The sequence below is a fragment of the Grammomys surdaster genome, unplaced genomic scaffold, assembly GCF_004785775.1.
Source record: "Grammomys surdaster isolate TR1022 unplaced genomic scaffold, NIH_TR_1.0 126185, whole genome shotgun sequence".
Taxonomy (NCBI): Eukaryota; Metazoa; Chordata; class Mammalia; order Rodentia; family Muridae; genus Grammomys; species Grammomys surdaster.
In genome coordinates, this window is record NW_021620991.1 from 4,498,150 (window position 1) to 4,522,808 (window position 24,659).

The 24,659-nt window shown below is 52.4% G+C and overlaps 1 protein-coding gene across 1 annotated transcript in view; it reads left to right on the forward strand.

The window, feature by feature from the left end:
• The window catches only part of Camta1 (calmodulin binding transcription activator 1), an 825,029-nt gene that overhangs the window by 736,002 nt on the left and 64,368 nt on the right, over positions 1-24,659 (forward strand). Inside the window, exons 9-11 of the mRNA XM_028757982.1 lie at positions 380-2,229; positions 7,785-7,911; positions 13,266-13,400. Coding sequence (XP_028613815.1) covers positions 380-2,229; positions 7,785-7,911; positions 13,266-13,400 — 2,112 coding nt within the window. The remainder of the gene's footprint in view (positions 1-379; positions 2,230-7,784; positions 7,912-13,265; positions 13,401-24,659) is intronic.

Sequence of the window (24,659 nt, forward strand, 5' to 3'; positions counted from 1 at the left end):
ACCACACACACATACACACACCACACACACACAGCACAACACACACACACGTTCACACACCACACACACACATACACACCACACACACCAGGGCTTCCCACATGAAACATCCTGCTGATTTTGAAAAAGCAAAACAAACAAAAAACCTACAACAGGATTAAAAGATTTTAGGATGGTCACATGGGGCATGGCAGAGCCTTGGGCCTGGGAATAGATCACAGGTGTACAGGATTGCGGTCTTTGCTCTGCCTAGGCTCTGGCTGGGGACTTTGTAACTGGATGGAGAAGAATTAGCCAAAGTCCCAGCTCTGACCTTATGCGTGTGTGTGTGTGTGTGTGTGTGTGTGTGTGTGTGTGTATGCTGTTTCCATCTCCACAGGAGCGGGCAGCAGTGTGCATCATAAGTGTAACAGTGCCAAACACCGCATCATCTCACCAAAGGTGGAGCCGCGGGCCGGGGGCTACGGGGGCCACTCAGAGGTCCAACACAACGACGTGTCAGAGGGCAAGCATGAACCTAGCCATGGCAGGAGCGCAAGCCGGGAAAAGAGGAATGGCAAGGTGGCCAAGCCAGCACTGCTGCACCAGAACAGCACCGAGGTTTCCTCCACCAACCAGGTGGAGGTCCCTGACACTACCCAGAGCTCCCCCGTGTCCATCAGCAGCGGACTCAACAGCGACCCCGACATGGTTGACAGCCCGGTTGTCACAGGTGTGTCCAGCATGGCAGTGGCCTCTGTGATGGGGGGACTGTCCCAAAGTGCCACAGTGTTCATGTCAGAGGTCACTAATGAGGCTGTGTACACCATGTCCCCCACCGCTGGTCCCAACCACCACCTCCTCTCGCCTGATGCCTCTCAGGGCCTTGTACTGGCTGTAAGTTCTGACGGCCACAAGTTTGCCTTCCCCACCACGGGCAGCTCAGATAGCCTGTCCATGCTGCCCACCAATGTGTCTGAAGAGCTGGTCCTCTCCACCACCCTTGACGGTGGCCGGAAGATTCCAGAAACCGCCATGAACTTTGACCCCGACTGTTTCCTCAATAATCCAAAGCAGGGTCAGACATACGGGGGTGGGGGCCTGAAAGCTGAAATGGTTAGCACCAATATCCGGCACTCGCCGCCTGCAGAGAGGGGCTTTGGCTTCACCAGCGTCCTCACCAAGGAGATCAAGACCGAAGACACCTCCTTTGAGCAGCAGATGGCCAAAGAGGCGGCCTATTCCTCCTCGGCAGCAGCTGCGGCTTCCAGCTCCCTTACCCTGACTGCAGGATCTAGCCTCCTGCCGTCGGGCGGTGGCCTGAGTCCCAGCACCACCCTTGAGCAGATGGACTTTAGTGCCATAGACTCTAACAAAGACTACACGTCCAGCTTCAGCCAGACTGGCCACAGCCCCCATATCCACCAGACCCCCTCCCCCAGCTTCTTCCTGCAGGATGCCAGCAAACCCCTACCCCTTGAGCAGAATACCCACAGCAGCCTAAGTGAGTCAGGGGCCACCTTTGTGATGCCCACGGTGAAAACGGAGGCCTCGTCCCAAACCAGCTCTTGCAGCGGCCACGTGGAAACTCGGATAGAGTCCACTTCCTCCCTGCACCTCATGCAGTTCCAGGCCAACTTCCAGGCCATGGCGGCAGAAGGGGAGGTTACCATGGAGACCTCACAGGCAGCTGAAGGGAATGAGGTCCTCCTCAAGTCTGGGGAGCTGCAGGCCTGTGGCTCTGAGCACTACCTGCAACCAGAGACCAACGGGGTGATCCGCAGCGCAGGTGGTGTCCCCCTTCTCCCGAGCAGTGTGGTACAGGGACTCTACCCGGTGGCCCAGTCCAGCCTGGGCCACACCTCTAACATGGAGCTCAGCCTGGACCACTTTGACATTTCCTTCAGCAATCAGTTCTCAGACCTGATCAATGACTTCATCTCTGTGGAGGGGGGCAGTGGTACAATCTACGGGCACCAGCTGGTGTCGGGGGACAGCGCTGCACTCTCACAGTCGGAAGATGGGGCACGGGCACCCTTCACCCAGGCGGAGATGTGCATGCCCTGCTGCAGCCCCCAGCAGGGCAGCCTGCAGCTGAACAGCACTGAGGGCGGGCCCAGCACCATGGCCTACATGCATGTCGCCGAGGTGGTCTCGGCCGCCTCGGCCCAGGGCACCCTGGGTATGCTGCAGCAGAGCGGACGGGTGTTCATGATGACTGACTATTCCCCAGAGTGGTCTTACCCAGAGGTAAGCTGCAGATGCCACTACATGCCACCGCCCTACCACCCCCCTCACCTGGGCCATTGTGAAGCCTGGAAAGCTTGTTTGCATGTGGCCATTCTTTGGATGGAGCTCTGACCGGAAACACAAAGCTGTTCCCTCCCATGGTGGCTCTCAGACTTCACTGTAGCAGGTAGCTTTGCAGTCAGGGCTCTCCCTGGAGGCAAGCTGCCCTTCCCGGCACCCATCAGAACAGTGTATGTTCCTCCTTTTCCTTCTCTTTTTCCTTTCCTCCCCTTCCTCCCCTCTCTTCTTTTGGGGATGGAGGGGGGTGTCGGTGCTGTTTTTAAAGCATCCAGAAATCAACACCAGAGTCACGGGGTCATTGGTCCCCCGTAGCTCAAGCTTGGCCTCGCTAACGCAAACGGGCAGCGCTCCCATCCAGTGAAAGGGAGGGTGCAACTTTGGAACACTCGGCCAACTACAGAATCAGAAGCATGGCATGTGACCCAGGATCTAGCCTGTGCTCCTGTCACCATGGGCTGTCACCTTAAAGACTACTGCTCCAACAGGATCGTAGGAAGACCCAGGTCTTGCCTGGTGGGGGTGGGGGATGCAATAAAATAGAACGAGCTGGGAAGGGGCCAGTGTGGTTCCAGATCCCCTGAACACCTTGCTTGCATGCGGCCGAGCTTGAACTCTCCCTGGCTTCACCATTGCATCCTCTTGGGCCCGAATCAGACACTATCCCCCCCCGGGGGGGGGGGGTGGCTGCCCAAAACTCTTGATCCCCTGGCCACATCATCTAGGCAACAGGCAGGGAATGGGCTCATACTTCTTCCTCCCTCTGGGAAAGCTAACCTAAGATCATCCGTCCATAAATGGCCCAGGTCAGAAAAGAATCAGAGTAGCACAGGTTGCAGCCCAGTAGCCCTGCACCAGCAGCCTGGCAGCCTGGCAGCTGTACAGGCAGAGCAGCTGTTGGTCTTGTGAGTGTCCATGGGATACTGATGGAAGCCAGGAGACCATTATGGTAGGTGAACGGCCAGAAGCATGGCGCTGGAACTGGAACTGGACAGGCTGGTAGGAATCCTGTCTCTACCCTTAGACGCCAGTGACCTTGGACACATTGCCATCTTCCTTCCCTGTCTCTAAAATAGCACCCATGGAGAGACCTGAGAGACCGGCTCAGCAACTGAGAGCACTAGCTGCTCTTCCAGAGGGCCCGGGGTTCCGTTCCCAACACCCGCACAGAAGCTGATGACTGTAACTCTAGTCCCAGGAGATCTGAGCACCCTCTTCTGGTCCCATCATGCACCAGGATGCACATGGTCCACAAACACCATGCAAGCTAAACACCCATACACATACAAAATTAAATTAAATTTAAAAGCAGCAAAGGGAGCCTGGAATCTCTGCAGCCCAAGCAGAGCCAGCCCTGTCCACCTCAACTCTGGCAAACTCCAGTCCCTTGGTAGGAACCCAGAAGGACCCCACTGGGCTTCCTCTTGGTGTGGCTCAGTCGTCACCCAGCTCTCCTGAGCAAACATCATTGTACCTCCTGCTGTGATCACCAGAGACCCCTCCAAGAGGCTTAGAAAACCCACTAAAGCCAGTAAGGAAGGAAGATGAGAGCACCATGTATTCTGAGAAGGTCATATTGGCCTTGTGACCTGACTCAGATCTGACTCTCTGGGCCTCGGTTCCCTTATCAACACACAGAAGAGAGGGGTGGACTTGAGACCTCCATGTCTTAGGACTTTAGAGGTGCCACCCTCACGAAAGCTGCCTACAGGTTTTATAACACCTAAGAGGTGGTATCATCTTGTTCCCTGACCTGTAAGTGTGCACCCAGGCCACCTCTCTAGCCTCTGCTGAGAGGAAGTCTTCGCAAGCCTGGCTTCCTCTGTTCTTCACCAGTCTATGCGGCCTTCAACTCTTATGCAGCCTTCAACTCTATCCCGGAGACCGGCAGTTCAGCAGATCTCCACCAGAGGGCAGCCCAGGATGGCATATGCAATAGTAGTCAGGCGTGTCCAACCCAGGTTTTCCAGAAACCCTGATGAGTCCCAGCACCCTGAAATGGAAGCTAAGCCAAGCCAATTTGATTAGAGGAAAAAAGCCATTTTGGTGTCCAACAGGACCTCATGGTGAAGCCTCCAAGATGGCTTCCTCGTTGCCAGGCTCTCCTACCCCGGACAATAGTGGGGTCACGGGGCTTTCTCTGTAAGAGGCAGAATGTCTCTGCTGGCACTTGGGTGCACTCACAAACCCCTTGTTGGCATGATTGCTGAGTATCTTGCCTTCTGTCCCTGCCATCTGATAAGGGTGCACATGTGAGCTGTCACCAGGAGTCTGGTCTGAAGCAGGCTCTGGCAAGCTCAGAAGGAAACCCTGCAACAGGACCTTGCTTTAAGTCAGGCTATGTGGGCACTGGTATAGCACCCCCACCAGCTTTGAACTGCAATAGTTCCCTGGCATGCCGTGCCCAGCCTGGCCTGCTGGCTCCTCTCTGAGTGTGCTTCCCTTCTGTTCTGTACACTTCTGAGTGTACCTCTGTTCTCATGTCTCCTCCACACCTACCCACCTGGTGATCACACACACACCACAACAGGGGGAACACACAGTGTATTCATACTATGTGACCACACCCAGAATACACTGTAGCACACACTGTACCACACAACACACATCACACACAGCACAGACACCACATCATACCACACCACATACATAGAACATACACACACACACGCCACAACAGAGTGAACTTACAATGTATTCACACTATGTGACCACACCCAGAATACACTGTAGCATACACTGTACCACACAACACACATCACACACAGCACGGACACCACATCACACCACGCCACATACATAGAACACACACACACACACACACACCAATGCTCTCTGGATCTCAATGCATCTACCCAGGGAGCATGGGAATTCAAGACCCTTCATCTCAGGACTCACAGGACATAGACCTCAGATGGCACCCCTGTCTCTCCCCCATCTCTCCCCTGTATCATCTCCCACCACTGGCTCCCGCTGCAGAAGGCAGAAGAAGCTGCAATTAGAATTGTCAGCCAGGCACACATCACAAACAGCTCAGCTCAGCCAGGCAGAGCGGTTGCCATGGTAACCGTCCCTGGAACTGACGGGTTCTGAGGCATCCTGCGGCAGTTGCCATGGAGAAGGTCTTGATGTTCCCCGTCTCCGCAGTTCTTTGTTCCCCCAGTTCACCTCCCCCGCCACACCCTGCAGCAATCCCTCGTTGAACTAACTGCTGTGGGTCACAGTTATGTCTCCTATTCTCTCGTGGTAACTATCCGTGGCCTTTTGAAGCCAGTGTTCTCCCACGTCCCAGGGTTCACGAGAGGTCCTTGCTCAGAGCAGGACACCACACCAGCCAGTCACTTCCAATCCCCTACACCATCACTCTGACAGAGCCCTGAATGAACTTTATGGAGCTGCTGGAGGCGGAAAGGCTTCCAAAATCACAACTACCAGAGAGACTGGGCTACTTCCTGAAGTCACACAGTTACCAAGGACATGAGAAGACACTGGGGTTTCGGGGGAAGGCTGGGCAGCTCTTGCAGGGGCCTGGGTTTGCTTCTCAGCGCCCACGTGGTGGCTCGCGGCCATCTGTAACTCCAGTTCCAGGAGATCCAGTGGCACCTCCTGATCTCTGAGGGCACCAGGCACACGCATACATACATGCAGGCAAAAATATACACAATAAATAAACGGGGTGGGGGGCACACTATGGTTTTGAAACTCTGTCTTGAGCTCTCTCCACTGTCCCCAAACCTTGGTGGGGACATCATTGGGGACATCACACCCAGAGGAAAATTTACTTGCCAGCTCAGCTTCCCTCCAACGGCCAGTCTACTGGCTCTGGGCCACAGATAGCTTCAGGACATCATCATAATAAGCAATATCTGCTGCTTCTTATACACAAGGCTAGCCCTGCCACGCCTAAGTCTGGGCTCCAGGGAACATTGTAGGGGAGTCTTGAGAGCAAAAATAGGTATGGAAGTCAGAGCTTCCTCTAGGTCAGGAACAAGCAAGGGTTAAAAGAGCAAACGAGAATCGGGGACTGAATAGGAGACAGAGTCTGGCAGGCTTGCCTGGAATAGCAGCGGAGAGCTAGGGCCCAGGCGGGGAGCAGCAGGGAAGTCGGGGTTCCCTGCCGCAGCTCCTAACCGGGCCTCGTTTCAGCTCCTTGAGCGCCTCTCGGCCTTCTCTAGCCAGGGCGCCAGGTGGCGCTCTCCTCTCTATCCAGCACTGCTCTCCGCCCCCCTGCAGGGAAAGGTGTTTACTTGTTTGGGGGTGGGGTGGATGAGCCTCTGGGGTGGGTCTATCCAAGGTTAGCCAGGAGAGCCAGAGGCCAGCGCCCCTGCCTCTACAACCCGGGGCAGAGCATCCCTCCACCCCGAATGACCAGCCTCTCTTCTTGGCTAAGCCGTAAGTAGGGGACCTCTGGTCTTCTTCACCTGGGGTTCAGGAGAAAGAGAGAGAGAGAGGGAGAGAGGGAGACAGAGACAGAGAGAGACAGAGACAGAAAGATAGAGAGACAGAGACAGAAAGATAGACAGAGAGACACACAGAGAGATAGAGACAAAGAGAGACACTAATCACTAACGGAACAAAGGACCTGAAAGGAATTTCCTGGGAGAGCCACATGAGGCTGCTGGTTCTGGGGTATTCCTGCTGGCCAGAGCAGGTTAGAGGGAGCCCCACATTTCTAATGTTTTCTGGCGCTTGGCACCTTGGGTCTGGGAAGACAGTTTTCCCTCCACATGAGCAGAGGAAGGCCAGCCTAGGCTCTGCAGGCCAGGTTGCCAGGCTGGTGCCGACATATGTGGTGCAGAAGTGCCAATGAGGGGCCATTCCTGTGTCTGTGTAGCTCAAGATCCCCTGAGCGACACAGCAGGCAGTTAGGGAACTGGAGGGTCAGTCTATCCCAAGCCCCAGCTCAGTAACAAGAGCTCAATCTGAGCCCCTCTAATTCTGATGCTTCGTTCATTTTTATCTCTCCCTATAGAAAGTTCTTCACCCCACCCAATTCCTGGACCTCCCCCCTTACCATCTCCTACCACACCTGGGGGCCCTCCATTTCCCTTCAGTTTCCTGCAAGAACGTCTCTCTGTCCCTTTGGGTGACAGTTTCCAAATCTGAGATCCCTCCACCTCTCCCTAATTGCATGACTCAGAGTCCCCTGTGTCCCCTCTGCTTCCTTCCTGGGGACCCTGCTGGCTGGTTCTCAGGTGCACCATGGGCTTCTATAGCATGAGAATCCCTGCCTCTCACTGGTATAGTCCTGAACTTTCAGGGTCAAGATGCTGGGGGTCAACTGAGGACAGCCTCTGAGGATCAGAGCAGCTGCAGGCCTGTCTTCTAGAAGAGCATCTCAGAAGTCAGGGCTTTTTGGAATGGTGAAATACAGCCTGGGAATCTGCATGTGTAGCCAGCAGCCCTCAGCCCTCTCCATCAAAGCCTGCAGCTGCAGGGGCCTCCGGCCTGCTGCATCCCCGGGGGAAACTGCTCCATCTCTTCTCTCTCCTCTGCAGGGAGGAGTGAAGGTCCTCATCACAGGCCCGTGGCAAGAAGCCAGCAATAATTACAGTTGCCTGTTTGACCAGATCTCCGTGCCTGCATCCCTGATTCAGCCCGGGGTGCTGCGTTGCTACTGCCCAGGTGAGGAGGCTGTACCCAGCCCAGCGGGGGTTGGGGAGGAAGGAGAACAGTAGACTCTGAGTCAGCCTTGGGGTGACCTTGAGCAAGTCACGCCTTTACTCTGCTTTCCTCCGCCATGAAGAAGTGTGCTCAGTGTATTATAATATCATCAGTTGGGGCTTGTGGATCCCGTATCAACTGGGGATACTGGGCATGCTCAGTGGGAGTTGTGAAGAAAACAAGCAAAAGGACTATTTAAAGAACCAATTAGTCAAATGACAAATCCGAGATGGGGCCCAGCTGGGGCTGGGCCAAGGCGATAGACAGACAAAGTCTCTTCTACAGCAGAGATGACCTCACTCCTGCCCCCCTATCCCCCACCCTCACCCCCACCCCACCCCCGCCCAGGCCACCCGGAGGCCCAGAGAACTCAGGGCCCTGTGCTCACAGTATTGGTTCATTGAGGCACAGGGTAGGTTCCAGGAGGTCAGGGAATCCTTCCATGTGAAGGTGATTGTGGGGAACTAGGGTGTGTGGGTCAAACTAAGAATGAAGAATACACACTCCTTTGAGAGGTAAGCACAGGTAATATAACATACTTCTGGTTTCAAGGCCTCAGAGGAAGCCAGCCAGAAGCGCATGCCCTTTGTAGCTCTGTCTTCTCCCTCTCTCATCCTGGGCCTCAGAATCACCTAATTCATGAGGTCTTGGGCTTTTTTCTTGTGATTCATTTTTACCTGAGACGTTTCTAAGAGACCTCAGATGTTCAGGCATGTAAAACTGGTCAATAAATCAGACACTTACTTGTAACAAACCATAAAGGAATTGATTTAAAGACAATTATAGAAATTGATTTTAAGACAATTATTTGGTATTCATATAATTTATTGTCTATCAAAGATGAGATCAAATTTGCATAGTAACAAAATGGGTGAGTTTATCTTCCCACCAAATATTAAATCTTGGCTATCTGATACCGAAGGGTATAGAACACCTTCAATATATTTCAGTTAATCGATATCTTGATTTTATAACCATCGATACTGAGAATATGCCAAAACACATAAATACAAAGTGTAAAGTGGCAGAAATTTGGTTTTGATCCACTTTAGAAATTGTTGGAAATTCTGTTGTAACTGGAAGCCAAAATTCACATGATTTTTTTTTTAATGAAACTAATCCTCAACTCAAAAAGCAATCTTTAAAAGCAAACATTCACCTGGACCCCTGAGAGGTCCCAAGACTAAAGAGGCCCATGGCCCTAACACATATGTAGGAGAGAACTCCCTTGTCTGGCCTCAGCAAGAGAGGATTTGCTTAATCCTGTAGAGACTTGATATCCCAGGGAAAGGGGATGTTGGGGGAGGTGAAGGGTATAGAAGGGAAGCACCCTCTCAAAGGCAAAGGAGAGGTGGGACGAGGAAAAAACTCTGGAGGGGGTGGAGGGGAAACAATATTTGGAATGTAAATAAATAAAATAATTAAAAATATATAAGAAGTACTTGGGATTTTTAAAGGTCTAGAAACTATAGCTTAATACAAATATCCTAGGCAAATTTAAGTTATTTGTAATTTAAACAATATAAAAGCAAAGAAGGCTGGGTATGTAAGGAAGACGGTTGTGATCCCGAATTTGGGAAGTGGAGGCAGGAGGATCAGAAGTTCAAGGTCCTCTTCAGTTACATTGTGAGTTTGAGGTCAAAACAAATAAACAAATGAATAGTAAGTAAATCAGTAAATAAAACAATAAAACAAAGATTTAAAAAAAAAAAAGCAAACGCTCGAATACAATCCAAATGGACTCTTGTGATATTTATGTGCTGAGGAGTGATGAGGGGAACGATTTAGTCTCTGTTTTCAGGAATTGAACCGTAAGAGCAGAGAACTTGGTGTGAACAGCAGAAACACCGCAGTTCACGGCAAGTCCCAGATCAGAGGTGCTTGAGGCAGGGTTTGCTGGTGACATTGTGTCTGGATAGCCATGCAGAGCAAAACACACATGTTACATTATGCAGTGAAGTGCCTTGAGCCAACAAGGGCAAGCACAGCCCGGAGGGCCTCAGAGTCACTATGCATTTATGTTGAATTTTTGGTTGTTCAGTGTTTAGAAACCTTTCACTGTTGCCAAACTTGGTGTGAACTCTGGTGTTCCATTTGGCAACATCTTGTGTGATCATGTGACCCAAGGTTTAGGGATCTCCTTAGATTGGTATCTCTACCTGCATGACCTCTAATTATAGCTACTTCCCTGTTAGCCTGTGGACCCCGTGAAGGCAGGAGACTGTCTTTCTTGGTGACTGTTGTGTCCCCAAAGCTAGCAAGGTGCCTGGAGATCTGTAAAGAAGAGTCTGGGCCTCTCGGAGCTTGAGAGCAGTTTGAAAAACATGACTTTTCTGTTCCCTTGTCCGGGACTGGGAAACCTTTGCCTCATTAACCGCCCACATTACCAGTTCGATGGATAACCCGTCCACCTAGCTTGGCAAGGGCCAGAGAGGCAGAACAAGGAAGATGGGACATCCTATGTTGTTTGAAACCGCAGACTGTGAAAGGAGGGTACTCCCGGCAGAAAGGAGGGCACTTCCGGCAGGAAGGAGGGCACTTCCGGCAGGAAGGAGGGTACTTCCGGCAGGAAGGAGGGTACTTCCGGCAGGAAGGAGGGTACTTCCGGCAGAGTCAGTATGGGCATGGAAAGAATTGACTCCCTGACGGAAGCAGGTTAATCAGGACTGTGCAGACCTACAGGGTTCCCCTACACTCAATGTGGTCTCTCCCCAGTGGCTGCCTGTCTTGCTGTCCCTGTCCCCTATTGCAACACTCTGGAGCTTACAAACCACCCATTCCTCCTCCCTGACCTCTCTGTCCTCTCCCTCCCCCTTCTCCTCCCCTTCTTTCCTCATCTTCCCACCCCTGTCTTCCACCTCCCTTCTTCTCTCTCTTCACCTTCCTTTGCAACCCACCATATCAGAACGCCCTGCTTTAGTCTAGCATGCCCCAGGATGCCATGCCTGGGGCTTATAGCAACACACACACACATGAGCATGCACACACACACACACACACACACACACCCCTTGCTGCTGACCCAGCTCTCAACAGCTCCAAGGCCGGCTCTAGAGGTACCCAGCCCCAGGTCCTCCCAGCAACGCTGCTAAGATTGGACAGCAGCCATCCAAATGGCCACCCTGGGCTAAGGCAGCCTAGCCCAGCCCAGGAGAGATGCCAGCGTGCTATTAAACTGTCCACTGTGCACCTGCTGTGGGAAGGGACTTGACTAGCCTATAAATAGATGTCACTTCTTCCTGTACCTGGCTAAATACCTTACCTCCAGTTCCTGACAAAGAACTGGGCTTTGTATGACTTCTGAGTGGTATCCCAGGTCAGGACTCAAAGGATTTTGGGAGCTGGAATCAGTTCCACGCAGGTATGTCCTGTCGGCTACATAACATCTGTGTAACCACACCTTGGAGAGTGATGTCCCTGAACCTTAATCTTCAGAGACCTTCTTCCGCATAGCCTAGAGCATAAAACGGTCAGGTCATATAGCGCTTGCCTCTGGGGCTCATCTCGAAAAGGCTTTTCTAGAGCGAGAGTAGGGAGAAGGAAAGAGAGCCAGGGCCATTCTGGTCTCCTCAGGTAATTCGCCTGCTCTCCACGCATTTCTGGGTCCCCCTTGCTAATACACAGAGTTCATCCAGGCCACTGTTTTTTCCTGGTCCCTGGGAAACTTTAGAAGGGCCACTGGTCACTTCTAAAATATCCTTTCTCCAACCAGATGCCGCAAACCTAAGGGCTGCATCTCTGGGGATGGTAGGGATGCCTGAGGGTCTGCCACATTCAGCTGTGCTGCCAGTTGTGTAGACACTAGGACAGTGACATTGGAGCAGTGGAGGAGGGTCCTCCATGGGGAGATTGGACACAAGATACAGCTTCTCCCCATGGAGGACAGAGCACCCTGGGATCGCAAGGAGAGTTCTCAGAGCCCTACCTCCCTGTTGGTGAACCAGGCACATCTCTAGGTGAGAACAGAGACCACAATCTTGGAGTTTTGCCCAGGGATGTGGGATGGCAGAAGACTCTGGATATCACTGGGGATCCCTATCCAGAGAAGAGCCATGGGAGGTTCTTCATGATCCCCAGGGAACCCATCCTTTCAGATTGTGTCCTGGACACCTGAGTAGGGATGTCCCCAAGACCTGCTTTCTATATACACCTCAGTTGGAGAAAGGTCATGGCCGATGAGTTGGGTTTCCCATCGGAAGTGGGATATGCAGATGTCCTTTGAGGGAAGCCAGAGCTTCACCCTGTCCTCAGGAGCAGCTGACTTGGATGGGTTCCTCATGACCGTAGGCTTCTGAAAGCCAAGAGCCTAAACAGTAATATGATCCCCGAGCATCCTCCCTGGAAATCAGCCTGCTCCTGCTGGGGGAGGCCCTGAGGATTGGTGTCTCAGCTCCAGAAAGCAGTGCCCAGAAAATATAACCTGACCCCTATTAGGGGATTGAGCCCCAGCATAGCTACCATAGCCTATAGGACATCTTTGGGGACCACAGTGCAGCCCTCAAGATATCAATGGAGATATCTTGGTGGAGTAGCCTCCACCCCAGCAGATGTAGGTCTCCGCCTCCAGCAGGCTTCTCTCCTGTTCCTAAAGAGAACATTTCATCCATTTGTTTGGCTCATTCAGGAGTTGTTGAGCCCTGAGTTTGCATTGGAATACAAGCTCGTGCTTTCCCAAAGTCCTTGGAAGTAACATTGTAGCATCTCACTGCAGCTTAGTAGCTACCCTACCCACAGCATCTCCGGCTAACAGGGTCACAATGAGAGCCACAGCTGAAACTCTTGATGTTAGCAGGAAGCCAAGCTCCTAAAACATTGAGGATCTTACATGAAGTGAGTCAGGACACGGCTGCAGGAAGGGGTCAAGGAAACATGAATCCTCAGATGTTCCTGACCCCAGAGAGAAAGCATGGGACAAGCCATCAGTGCTGAGCTCAGGTCCCTGCCCATCCCAGGTAGCACAGGAACAGATGGCTAAGACACAGAGACTTGGCCAATACCATTATTCCCAGAACTCAGGAGTTGGGACAAGCAGATCTCTGGGAGTTTTGAGACCTGCCTGGTCTATACAGTTCCAGGCCAACTAGGGCACTATAGTGAGAACCTGTCTCAAAACAAACAAACAAACAAACAATAAACAATCCTCTGGAGATTCCAGACACCTGGTGAATCTAGAGCCAAGAATTTTTCCAGAAGTGCCGCACTTGGGCCCTTGTTGGATAGGCAGGCACAGGCTGGGTCAGTAGCTGGTTATTAACTGAAAGAGGGATAGTTAGGAGGGAGCCCCTCACCCTGACCTCTCTCTTTCTGACTTTCAGCCCACGACACGGGTCTCGTGACCCTACAAGTTGCCTTCAACAATCAGATCATCTCCAACTCGGTGGTGTTTGAGTACAAAGCTCGGGCTCTGCCCACACTCCCTTCGTCCCAGCACGACTGGCTGTCATTGGACGGTAAGAATGGCGTTCTGGTCACCTTCTTGGGCAAAGGGGGAGAGGAAGTATAAATGTGGGGGGGAAAAAGAAGGAGCTGGCAGAAGGGCAGGGACCGGTGTCGGGGTCCACCAAGGGAGGACCTGTGGAGTTCTCTCATTAACTGTGAGTACATGCTACCGTTCTGCCTGTGTCTGGCTACTTGTTAGCCCTATCTTCACTCAGCCTCTCTTGGCAACAGATGAAGCACGTGAGGCTGGCTTGTGGCTGTCACTCCTGCCAAGGTGTCTGAGTGGTTGAACAAGCTCCCCGGGAGCTGGGAGAGCCCAGCAGCTACTCCAGCTATGATGACCCTCTGGTGCTGTTCCTGTATCTCTTACAGGAAGAAGCGAGGGTCCTGGAGGCATGGCCCAGCCCCGTGCCTCCTAGAAAGGATAGCAGTGTGGGTACTGTGGGAGGCCTTTGTTCAGATGACAAGCTTGGGTGCCAGGCTGTGGACCTGAGATAGGTAGCCAGGCCTCCTCCAGGAAGCTCGGCACTCCCGGCAGCCCAGCTTCTTGGCTAGTTTTAAGCCTCTGACTGGTACAGCTCCCAAGACAAGCCCAGGCTCATAACCTTGGCTGAAAGTATACTGCAAAGGGGGGCGGGGCTTGCTAGCCAAGGAGGGGCAGGGTCTTCCAGAGTTGCTGGCCTTGGCCTTGAGTTGATGGATAGGTTTCTTTCACCCAGGAAACAAAAAAATCTCTGCAGAAAAAAAACAAAGAGAGGCTAAAGGGTCCAAGGTTAGAGGCTGACTCCTTTCCCTACCTAGGCATGATACAAGATGCCCTAGAACTGGCAAGTCCTGGGTGGGGTTTTGAAGAGGGAACAAATTCAAGACCTAGGGCTAAGTACCGGGACAGTCCATAAAGGGGACAGTCCATAAAGGGGACAGTCTACGGGGTACCTTTGTTGGAAGCCACAGCAGTCCCTGGGTGTTGTAGGGCTAAGTACCACTCACCCACAGTAGCCGTCTAACCTCAACCTTCCTTCTCCTGTAGGCTGATGGTTCAGACCCTGCAGGGCTTTCTAGAACCTCTCAGTGTATTCAGTCCAACCTTATCCCTGCTCCTGTCCCCACAGCCACAGGGTGCCTGGCAGCCGCCTTGGCCCATGAACCCTCCGGAGTTACTCCCAGAGGTGGTTTGGGGTCAGCAGGCATCTGCACCCTGGCAAGGCTGCCGAGGAGCACCATGCTGGTCTTGGCAGCATCCCTGGCTGAGGCTGGAGCCAGCATGAGCTGATGGCCTGCAGTGTGTAATGGAGAAGGGCAGAGTGACCAGGGGCTCCTGTTCAGGAAATCCGGTTTCGGTTTTGCAGAACAAAATGGGGAATGGAGCAGGACGCTCTGCTGAGCCCTGGTTCTCCAAGAGTGACCCCGTCGGCCTCACTAGGGTAGAATCCAGAGATGCTGGAACCAGTGTAGGGTCCTGTCTTGAAAGCAGAGTCTCAGGCTAAATGGTGCCTTCAAACACACGAAACATCTGCTGGTCCTTGGAAACCCAGAAAGCCAGGTATACCTAATGGTGCTTGTGATGGAAGGCAAGGGAGGACGTTCTGAGAGAAGAGTAACCTGCCGATCTCAGATATTATAACAAACATACTCCCAGGTCCTAGGCCTGCTTCCCAGCAGCCTCCTGCTCCAAGATGGAGTTCTCTCTTCTTGTAGGCCTCCAAGCCAAAATACTTCCAGGCCCTTGGCACAAAACAGGAGAGATGGCATTAAGACCTGAGCATCTGAGCAACGTTGGTTTTGTGTTACCGACCAGGACCCAGTTAGAACCCTAGCTACATGGATATGGGAGCCACTCTGAGGAACCAGACTGGTCCTTCCTGTTTGGGAAAGCCAGCCTGCTATCCACCAAGGCCCCTGAGCACTACAGAGGACCCCTGTGGAATTTTCTTCCCTTGTTCTTGGCCAGCGGTTCTTTCAAGTAATGGGAGGAGACTAGAGGTGGGGTCAGTAGGACTGTGAGATTCCACCTGGCTGAGAATCTGGGAGCTTCCCAGCGCTTCTAGATCTCCTAAATGAACGCGCATGGCTTGCCCACCATCTCACTCGTCTAATGGTCTGTGGGGGAGGGGAGCAGCGCCGAGACACGCCAGGGGCATAATCTGCCCCAGCGCTGGAGACAGCTGAGACAGCTAGCAGAAGGGCGGGGGTCTCCCGGCCTCCTGCCAACTGGTTGGTTTGGCAGGGAGCTTTGTGTGGAGGCAGAAGCGACAGCGGCTAGGCGGGTAAGCATCTCCTCTCCACTCCCTCGCGCCACCATTCCCTGCTGCGCCACGGCCACTGGGCACCTTCTCCATCACAGCTCACCAAATAGCAGGGACGTGTGTGCAAAGGTGGGGGTGGGAGACTGCAGCACCGGGAGATCTAGGGCAACGTGGGCGGGAAGCGCGCACGCGATGCACACGTACGCCCTCCCCACCACGCGCGCGCGCACCGCCGCAATGCAGGGTCTTTTCGAGCAATAGCTAGTGACGCGGGTCCCGTGGGGTTCCAGTGCAGGCTAGCTGCCGCAGAAAGGCGGGTGTTCATAGGAAGAGCGCGCAGTCGTTCCTGGCAGGGAAAGCGCAAAAGCACTGCAATTGCGGGCTGGTAGCTTTGCTGACCTTCCTGGCATCTCCCTCCTCCGACTCTGGAGAGCGCTCTTTGTCCTTCCCCTGCCTTAAAACCCGGGACTATTTGGGAACGAGAATTTTAGCCTTTGCCGCTTTAAAACAATGGACTTGTTTACCAGATTCAAGGCCAGGTGGGGGCGCCTGGTCCCGAAACGCAGAGCATTAGCGCGCACAAGGCGCGTGCTCGCAGCAGCTGCGGCTCCGCCTTTGTCCTCGCCGCAGTCTTTGTCCCCGCCGCAGTCTTTGTCCCCAATGCTCAGCCTTGTCTGCTAAGGAGCTTTTGGGTGTGTAGCCAGCCCCACCCAGCAGAAAGCTATTTTCTTCTAGGTGGTGGTGGTGGGTTCCTGTGGCTCAGGATTTAATGTCCCCAAATCTCCACTAAGGCAAAGCAGAGAATGGGCTTGCAGAAGGGGGAGGCGCAGATGCCACAGCCGAGAGCCTTCTGGACCACCACGCCTTCTCAAGATCTAGGGAGTTTCTCCAAAGTACTTTCCTTACTGGGCGCTGGGGACAAATGGCCACGTTTGCTGAGACCCCATTGCACAGGCAGCCTGCAGAACAATGCGTGGTTGAGTCATGATTTCACAGAAGCCTGTAGGTGCAGACAAGCCTGCGGGAAACCGAGGGTTAATCCACCCTACAGCTTCAAAGCTCCACGGGGGTGGGGGTGGGTGCTAGAGGGCGAAGCGGGGAGGCCACTTGAAGGCCAAGCAGGCAGTTATCAGTCAGGCTAAGAGGGATGGAAAGAGAGCCCTGGGAAGAGAGGACAGAGGGGAAGGAAAGCCTCCATCTTTGTCCAGATTCTGAGTACTGCCACATTTCTCCCCAAGGTCTAGATCCAGAACAAATGTCCCAGGTCATTTGGATAGGACCCCAGGATGGTCAGCAATAGGGCTTGCAAGAGGACACTACTCCAGACTGAAAGTAGACAAGCCATGAGGTTTGTTTCCCAGGAGGCTTGTCTGGGTAGGGCTTCTGGGAGGTGTCTCCTGTCTACCTTTGATCCAGTGGATACACACAGCCAGATCTGTGCTTGTGTTCATAAAGAGAATAAACCCAGGCTACTCGACACTCCAGCCCTGGAGCTGAGGGCATGCTAGGCCAAAGATAGTGGGGGCACCAGGTGACCTCTGTCCCTGGAGTGGAACCTGTGGGTGTCTTGTCCTTTTTTCTTTGATTCTGAACTGTGGGCTGATGAGATTCAGGGGCTCCCTGCCCCCACTCCCACCCCTCCTGTCTCCTAGAACATCTATAAGCTGCTTAGACTTTTGCTCTGCTCCTGCTGAGAGAACCGGACTAAGAGATGGAAGCCCCTCTCCTGGGCTGGTCACCTGGACAGACCTGACTTCACTCTAGGGAGGGAGGGGCCTTGCCATCTCAGGCAAGGAGGGAGCTGGGACCAGGAGTCAAGCTCCATATCCAGGTGCCTTCCTCCCATGCTAGCCTCAAGCAGACTAGAGGTCTCCTTCAACTCACAGGACAGAGGAGACCATTTCCTGACACACATATATACATGCCCTTCCCCCAACACCCTGGCTTTGGCCTAAAAGAAAAGGTAAGGACTGGCTTCCTAGTTTAGTGCGGCCTGACCTGCCCTCTGTACAAACAGATGGGAGAGATGCAGCTGCCTCTGAGTGATGTCGTTGTGAGCAGATCTAGCCTTGGCATGTGGTCCCCTCCTAGCCTGCTTCTGCCTCCAGCCCATGCCCACCAGGGCTAGGGGATCACCCAGACATAGATACATTGCATACAATCCTGAGACTATAGAAACCTCCGAGCCAGAGGCCCTGCATGCAGTCTAGCTGTGCCACTTGCTCCCGAGAGGCCTCTGGGACACTTCTTCACAAGATGGTATTCTAGAGCTTTCTGATGAATGAACCCAGGTCCTCGTAGACAAGTCTGTGGTCCTCACTCTTCAGTCTACCTGGGACATCATCCTCATGAGGCCTGCTGGGTGACAGAAGAGAATACATATGGGTAAGCAGAGATCCAGAACAGTCCAGAAATGTCCTTTCCCCACATAATGGAGGAAGAAACAGAAGTTAATTTTGTATGTTATAGCATAGAATACAATATTCACAAGAGTTTTGTTTGTTAAGAAGGGTCTCTCTATGTGGCCTTGGCTGGCCTGAAACTCACTGTGTAGACCAGGTTGGCCTAAACTCATAGGGACTCACCTACCTCTGCCTTCCAGTGCTAGGATTAAAAGCATGGGCCACCGCACACAGTCCACAGATTTTTTTTTTTTTTAAAGAAGACAATGAATTGTCTTACCTTAGATAACAGCTTTGAATCCTAGCATAGTTAAAGCCAGGAAGCCCAAGATCACTCTGTCCTGCCTCTAGGGACACTGTAGACTTACTGTCACCAGAGCTGGCCAGTAAGTAAGCAAAGTCCAGAGAGGAAATAAGGACCCCACCTGGAGCTTTCCAAGTCTACCTGGAGTGAGCTTTGAGCAAACAAATGCTTGTTAGTACATGGGTCTCTGGCTGCTTCCGGGTACAGCAGTGACCTGGGGAACATGGGTGGCAGCAGGGTTGGATTGAGGAAGTCTCACACTAGGGTCTTGAACTTGTGTGAAAGGAAGAGGGTCTTACAGCTGAGTGACAGGAGGATCTGAATGGCAAGAGGAGGATCAGGAGGAGGGAGTGCCCCCTCTGGGTGTGGCCAGTGTCTTCTCCATGCCATCTCTTTATCGGTCCCTCCTGTTCTTTGTGGGTCCACATCACAAGTGGGTGCTGTGGCTAGTTTCCTTTCTGTTGCTGTGATAAAACACTCTGACCGAAGGCAACCTAGGGGAGCAAAGCACTTACGTGGCTTATACATTCATCCATCGCCATGGGTGGTCAGAGCAGAAACTCAAGCAGGAGCTAGAAGCAGAAGCTGTGGGGAAGGCTTCTTGCTGTCTTATGCTTGGTTAGCTTTCTTTTTAGCCTGGACCACCTGCTCAACAGATGATGTTGCCCACAGGGGGGTGGGTGTTCCCACATCAATTATCAACCAAGACAATTCCTTATCGATATACCACAGGCAAATCTGATCTAGTCATCCTTTAATCAAGACTCTAGGCTGTGTCAAGTTGGCAGTTAAAGCTAACTAGGGCAGGTCCTGCTGCTTGGGTCCTGTACCCTGTTGGATGCTTTCTTAATACTGAGAAATCTCCATCCAGTTGTGGGAAGCATCTTGGCTACTGAGGCTCCCAGTCAGCCATCTGTCGCCCCTGTTCCTGGGACCAAGGGAAAGTAACTTCCTGCTGTTTACATCTGGAGCCACCATAAGTGGCTTTGTATACAGCTCCTCTCTGTGGCTAAGAACCAGTCTCCCTTCCCTGCAGCTGCTTCACCTCGCCTTCCTGAAGTTGTGACAAATGGTACCGTACCAAAAAGGGTCATTTAGGAGAGAGACTGGCCCCTACAGAGGCCAAAGAACCATTGCCACCTCAGCCCAGCTGCTTGGGTAGAAAGCAGAGAAATGTGTCATGGAGAAAGCCTGGGGACCTGATAGGTGCAGGCCACATTGTGGACCTGGCTCCCTGCCACTGGGGGCTGAGTTGGCTGCCCCCAAGCCTGTGGGAGAGAGGCTCTGGTCCTTCCATGGGCACCATCAGTAACACCTCCTTTGACTGCTGAATTCTCCTACGGCTACTATGTAATTACCATGAGCCCTTCTTTGACTACTGAATTCTCCTACGGCTACTATGTAATTACCATGAGCCCTTCTTTGACTGCTGAATTCTCCTATGGCTACTATGTAATTACCACGAACCCCACTTTTCTACTGAATTCTCCTATGGCTACTATGTAATTACCATGAACTACAGAAATGGAAGTCTTAGGTCCAGGGCAGCAGGGCCAGGCTCCCCTCAGAGGATGTAAGAAGAGTTCCATGTCATCTCACCCAACAGCAGATAGCTATTAACATCCTTTGTCACCCAATATAATGTGGCAATATAACCCCAGTCCATCCTCCACTGGCAAGTGGCCACCTCTCTTCCCTGTGTCCCTGTTTTTTATGTAAGGAGACATCTAGTCCACTGCGACCTCATTAACTAATCATCTCTGGAATTTGGCCCTACTTCTGAATCAGATCACACGCTGAGGTTCCAGTATGCAACCCAGCACACCAGCTCTTGAGGACTGGTGTCCAGGGGTATCCAGAAGAATACTGTGGCGGTTTGAATGAAACAGCCTCCCTAGTTCCCGGCGTTTGAATACTTGGTCTTCAATTGGTAGAGCTGTCTGGGAGGTTTAGGAGGCATCAAGGAGGATATTGGGAGAAATATAGTACTAGAGATGGAGCTTGAGGTTTTAGAAGCCTTTTCCATTCCCAGTGTGTCTGCTTCCTCGTGGTTGAGATGAGAGCGCTCCACTGTTCTGCTCCAGTGCCTGTCTGTTGCCACACTTCCCTGCCATGATAGTGCTATACTCATCCCTCTGGGCCATAAGCCCAAATAAACAGTTCCAAAAGTGGCCTTGGTCATGGTGTTTTATCACAGCAACAAAAAAAGTCACCAATACAGATACCCTGTGTGGTCCTGGCCATCCTTAGCCGTGCTGAAATCGGGTTTGATCTCCATGGGACTCTGACCAGATTCGGTGAGGTCTACAGCAGGGTGCAGCCCCACACTTGGGAGCAGCCTGTAAAGGAAGTCTACAGCTCCGCACAGCAGTGAGCGGTTATTTTGTGGACACTAGGGTATCCACAGAGAAAGCAAGCTACTGCTTGACAATGATGCTCTGCTGGTCCTGGGAGACAGGACAGAAAATGCATTGACACCCAGTTTCTGAACCTCCACATCCATGTACCATGGACATGTGGATAGGCATAGCCCTCGCCAGGATCATAGTAGATCTCTATTGACTACATGACCTATGCATGACCCCTGCTGATTGGTCCTCCCTCTTTTGACACCCCTTTGCTCCACTCTCTGGACCTTCACACTGTCCTCCAGCTCCTTTCAACTCTTCTGCCTGTCACCAGCTCCTCCTTCTGGAAGGTTCTATAAGTGTCTATGTAGCTGGCCTCTTTCTTTTCTTTGCCCACTTTCCCTGAGGACTCAAGCCTGGGTCTAACCCACTCTGTCCTCTTATCAATATGTCAGTGGCTTCTTCTTATTGCTATGATCAAGGAAGGATTTCATCCCATCACTGTGGGAAAGGCATGCATAGTAGTAAGACCTTAACATGATGTCCAGTCAGGAGTCAAGAGTACTGAGGCCAGGACCAGAGACAGCTATAGCATGTAAGGCCTTCCTCCAGCAATCCACTTCAAGCCAGCCATGTCTGAAAGGTTTCATAACCTCCCCAAACAGCACCGCTGGCTCAGTGTTCAAATACAAGAACACAGGACATGATGACTCCTCCTCAGTATGTCTTCCCAGATCTAGACCTGTCATGTGACTTCCCACATCCCACCTTTCTTCCTTGTCTTTTCAATGAACCCTAGGAGGAGAGTGGGCCTCCCTTGCTTCCTTTTCCCTTCCCCCATGCCGGCTCCAGCCCGATACTTTTCTCTCTGTCATTTCTTTCATGCTTTCTACGTCTCCCCATCCCCAACACCACTGTCATGCAGCCTAAAATAGTTGTGCACGTCCTAGCCTGTCTCCTGGCCTCCTTCCTCCCAGGGAATTCATTCTTCCATCATCCTGTAAATATGTGTTAAGCCTCTGCTGGGTGCCAGGCATTGGTCTAGGCCCTGGGGAGTCTTAACTCTCCCAGGGGGTTATATTCCAGTGGGGAGAAAGACAAAAGACAAGTTGCAGATAAAAACACCAGCTGGCAGTGAGTGCTAAACAGAAAACGTTGAGCTGGCTGATCTGGGAGAGGTTCCAGGCAAGCATTTGGGGTTGGAGAGGGAGAGAGACACCTGTGAAGGTGAGGGGGTAGAATTCAGCTCACAGGAAGGACATGCTAGGCAGAAAGATTCTCAAGAACACAGTCCCCAGGAGGGTGGGAACGAGCTGGGCATCCTGGCACATCTGAGGGAGAAGAGAGGAAGGTGATATCTCAGGGAGTATCAGCTAGACTCCAGACTCTCCAGTCCACAGGAGCTCCGCCATCCAATGTAGAGAGCTAACACGTCGTCCTAAGGTCAGTAGGGAGTTGCCATGGAGGAGAAACCCTGTGCTCAGGCGTGTGCTAAGGGGGTGGAGTGGGGCACCCCAGTGTATGTCTAGGGATGACATGACATGTACAGGTGTGTTCGCCAGGCCACCCCAGCTGCTGTTTGGAGAATGCACTGTGTCTCCATCCGCAGGTTCCCTTCCCAGAGGCCGGAGCATCCACTTAGGCAACAGATGCTAGGAGTGACTCTGACAGAGCCCGTAACAATCTGCAGAGACACTGGCTTTGAGAGACATTTGGAGGTAAACTCAGATGTCCTGCTGGGGTTTGAATGTCTGATGAGGAAGGGGAGTAGGTGGGTTGATATCCAGATTTGGGCCTTTAACGGCTAGAGGGATGGAGACTTATATTCTGTGACAGAGACGTTTGAAGAAGCACCTGTGGGAGCCAGGGGCAATGTGGAGCTTGGTTTTGGTGTGGTTAGGCGGGGACACCAATGTCATGGTTGGCTTTGAAGGTCTGGAGACAATGGAGAATGAGGAACAGAATAGAGATTGGGGGATCATGAACGTGTGGGTGACTACGTGTAATTGCTCCATGAGAAAGCATAGAAAGAGAAGCTGTGTGGTAACCATCGGCTAGTGAATGGGTGGCTCACCCTTTTAACCCCAGTACTTAGACGGCAGAGGCAGGTGGATCTCTGAGTTCAAGGCCAGCGTGGGTCTATAGAGTAAAATTCAGGACAACCAGATTTCAGAGAAACCCTGGTTTTTTTTGTTTTTTTGTTTTTTTGTTTTTTGTTTTTTAAAAAAAGAACCACAGTCTTGCCTAGCACTTATGCATAAGCAGAAGAAAAGCCAACAAAGAGGCTGTGCGGCCAGCGAGGTGGAAGGAGGAAGACCTGGAGGGTGGGATCCCAAGGAGGCTGAGAGAAGAAAGCCTTCCTTCTCAAGAAGACCTTGGTCATCATGTCCAGTGCCAATTGAAGAAGGGAAGGACCATTCCAGCCAGGGGGACCCATGTGTTGGGAGAGTCTGGGAGAGTCAGGGGGAAGACCAAGCTTAGAGAATTCAAGAGTATGGCTGAAGAGTTCAGACATGATTGTGCCAAACCTGTCTCGGCTCATAGCCACAACCAGGGGCAGGACAGCAGAGGCCATGACCCTTTCGGGCTGACCTGGCAGGGAGGCCCTATGCCTCCCACTGTTTGCTCCCTCTACTACACAGCTGGAGGGGAGAATCCAAATTCTGCTTCTCCTACCTTAGACATCTGTTTGCTAGGTCTGGGGGCATGAGGAAGGTAGCCTCTAAGCCCTGCATCTGCCCAGAGAAGGACCCCCTCTCCATTCTTCCAACAGGGAACTTGGGGTTGAACTCTAATCAGGAACAAATGATGATCGTCTCCACCCAATAGTACGCTGATGTCAGATGAAGGGAGGCAGCTTTAGTCTCCTGGCCACTGGATGCTGTCATAATTCAGGGATCCTGTAGGTAGGAAGACTGTCCATCAAGTCTGTGGTGTGGCTGGTCCACTCTGCCATCCGACTGGCTTCTGGGGGCTTTCCCAAGCCGGGCTCCAATCATCCATCTCTGAGAAAACATGAAGAGGCTGGTCTGTAGATCCAGCAGCAGAGAGAAATGGCCCTGAGACCTGGGGCCTGGAGAGCATCAGCAGCAAGGAAGCAAAGAGGCAGGATGCAGGATGGGACCTCTGGAGACTTCAGAAGGAGACACTGCCCAGGTAGTGCAGCTCCAGATGGGGCCAAGGCTGACTGCAGCCAAGCCTAAGGCCTTTTCTTTTCCAAGTTTCTAAAAACACACACAGGTCTGGTCCTGGCTGCATGGTTCAGTGACCTTCTCCATCACCTCCATGACACCAGGGTATTCCAAACAGTCCTTGACAGGCTGCAGGCCAGCTCCCTAAGCTGTAGTCATGTCCCACTGTGAATCAATGACATGAGAAGTTTAAACAAAAAAGGGGGGAGTTAGATTTTTTTGTTAAAACCAGCACAGAATGAAAAGCATCGGTATATGAGAAGCAAACCTAGGGCTCACTTGTAGGAAGCCTGAGCCCCCAGAAGACCAGTAACCCCAAACCAAACCACAGCCAACCAAAATGGAAGTCTCCGAATAGTTCCTTCTGCATGATGTCATCCCTTCCACCTGCTTCCCCATCTCCACCCTACAGCTGAGCATCCCTAAGCCCCGGGAGACAGGAAGCCAGATGAAAAAGAAGCTGGCTAGAAGCCCAGAGCTTCTAGCATCATAGGTTATAGTTTCTTTACCGGGGTCAAGGGTCACGAGAGTTGACACGGCTAAACAAGCTGATGCCCTTTGCCAACATTCACACCAACAAGAGAGATGGAACCTGACTCCCACCCTCGGCTCGAGATGCCACATGCCAAGGAACCAGCTTTGAAATCAGCAGATGGGGATAATCCCCAGTGGTGGCCTCTGAGGGACTTTTTTCCTGCCGCCGTGACCTGAGACGTGTGGGGTGTGAGTGGAGGACTCCATCCTCCAGCTTGGTGCTGCTTTTGGAGAGTCATTTCAAT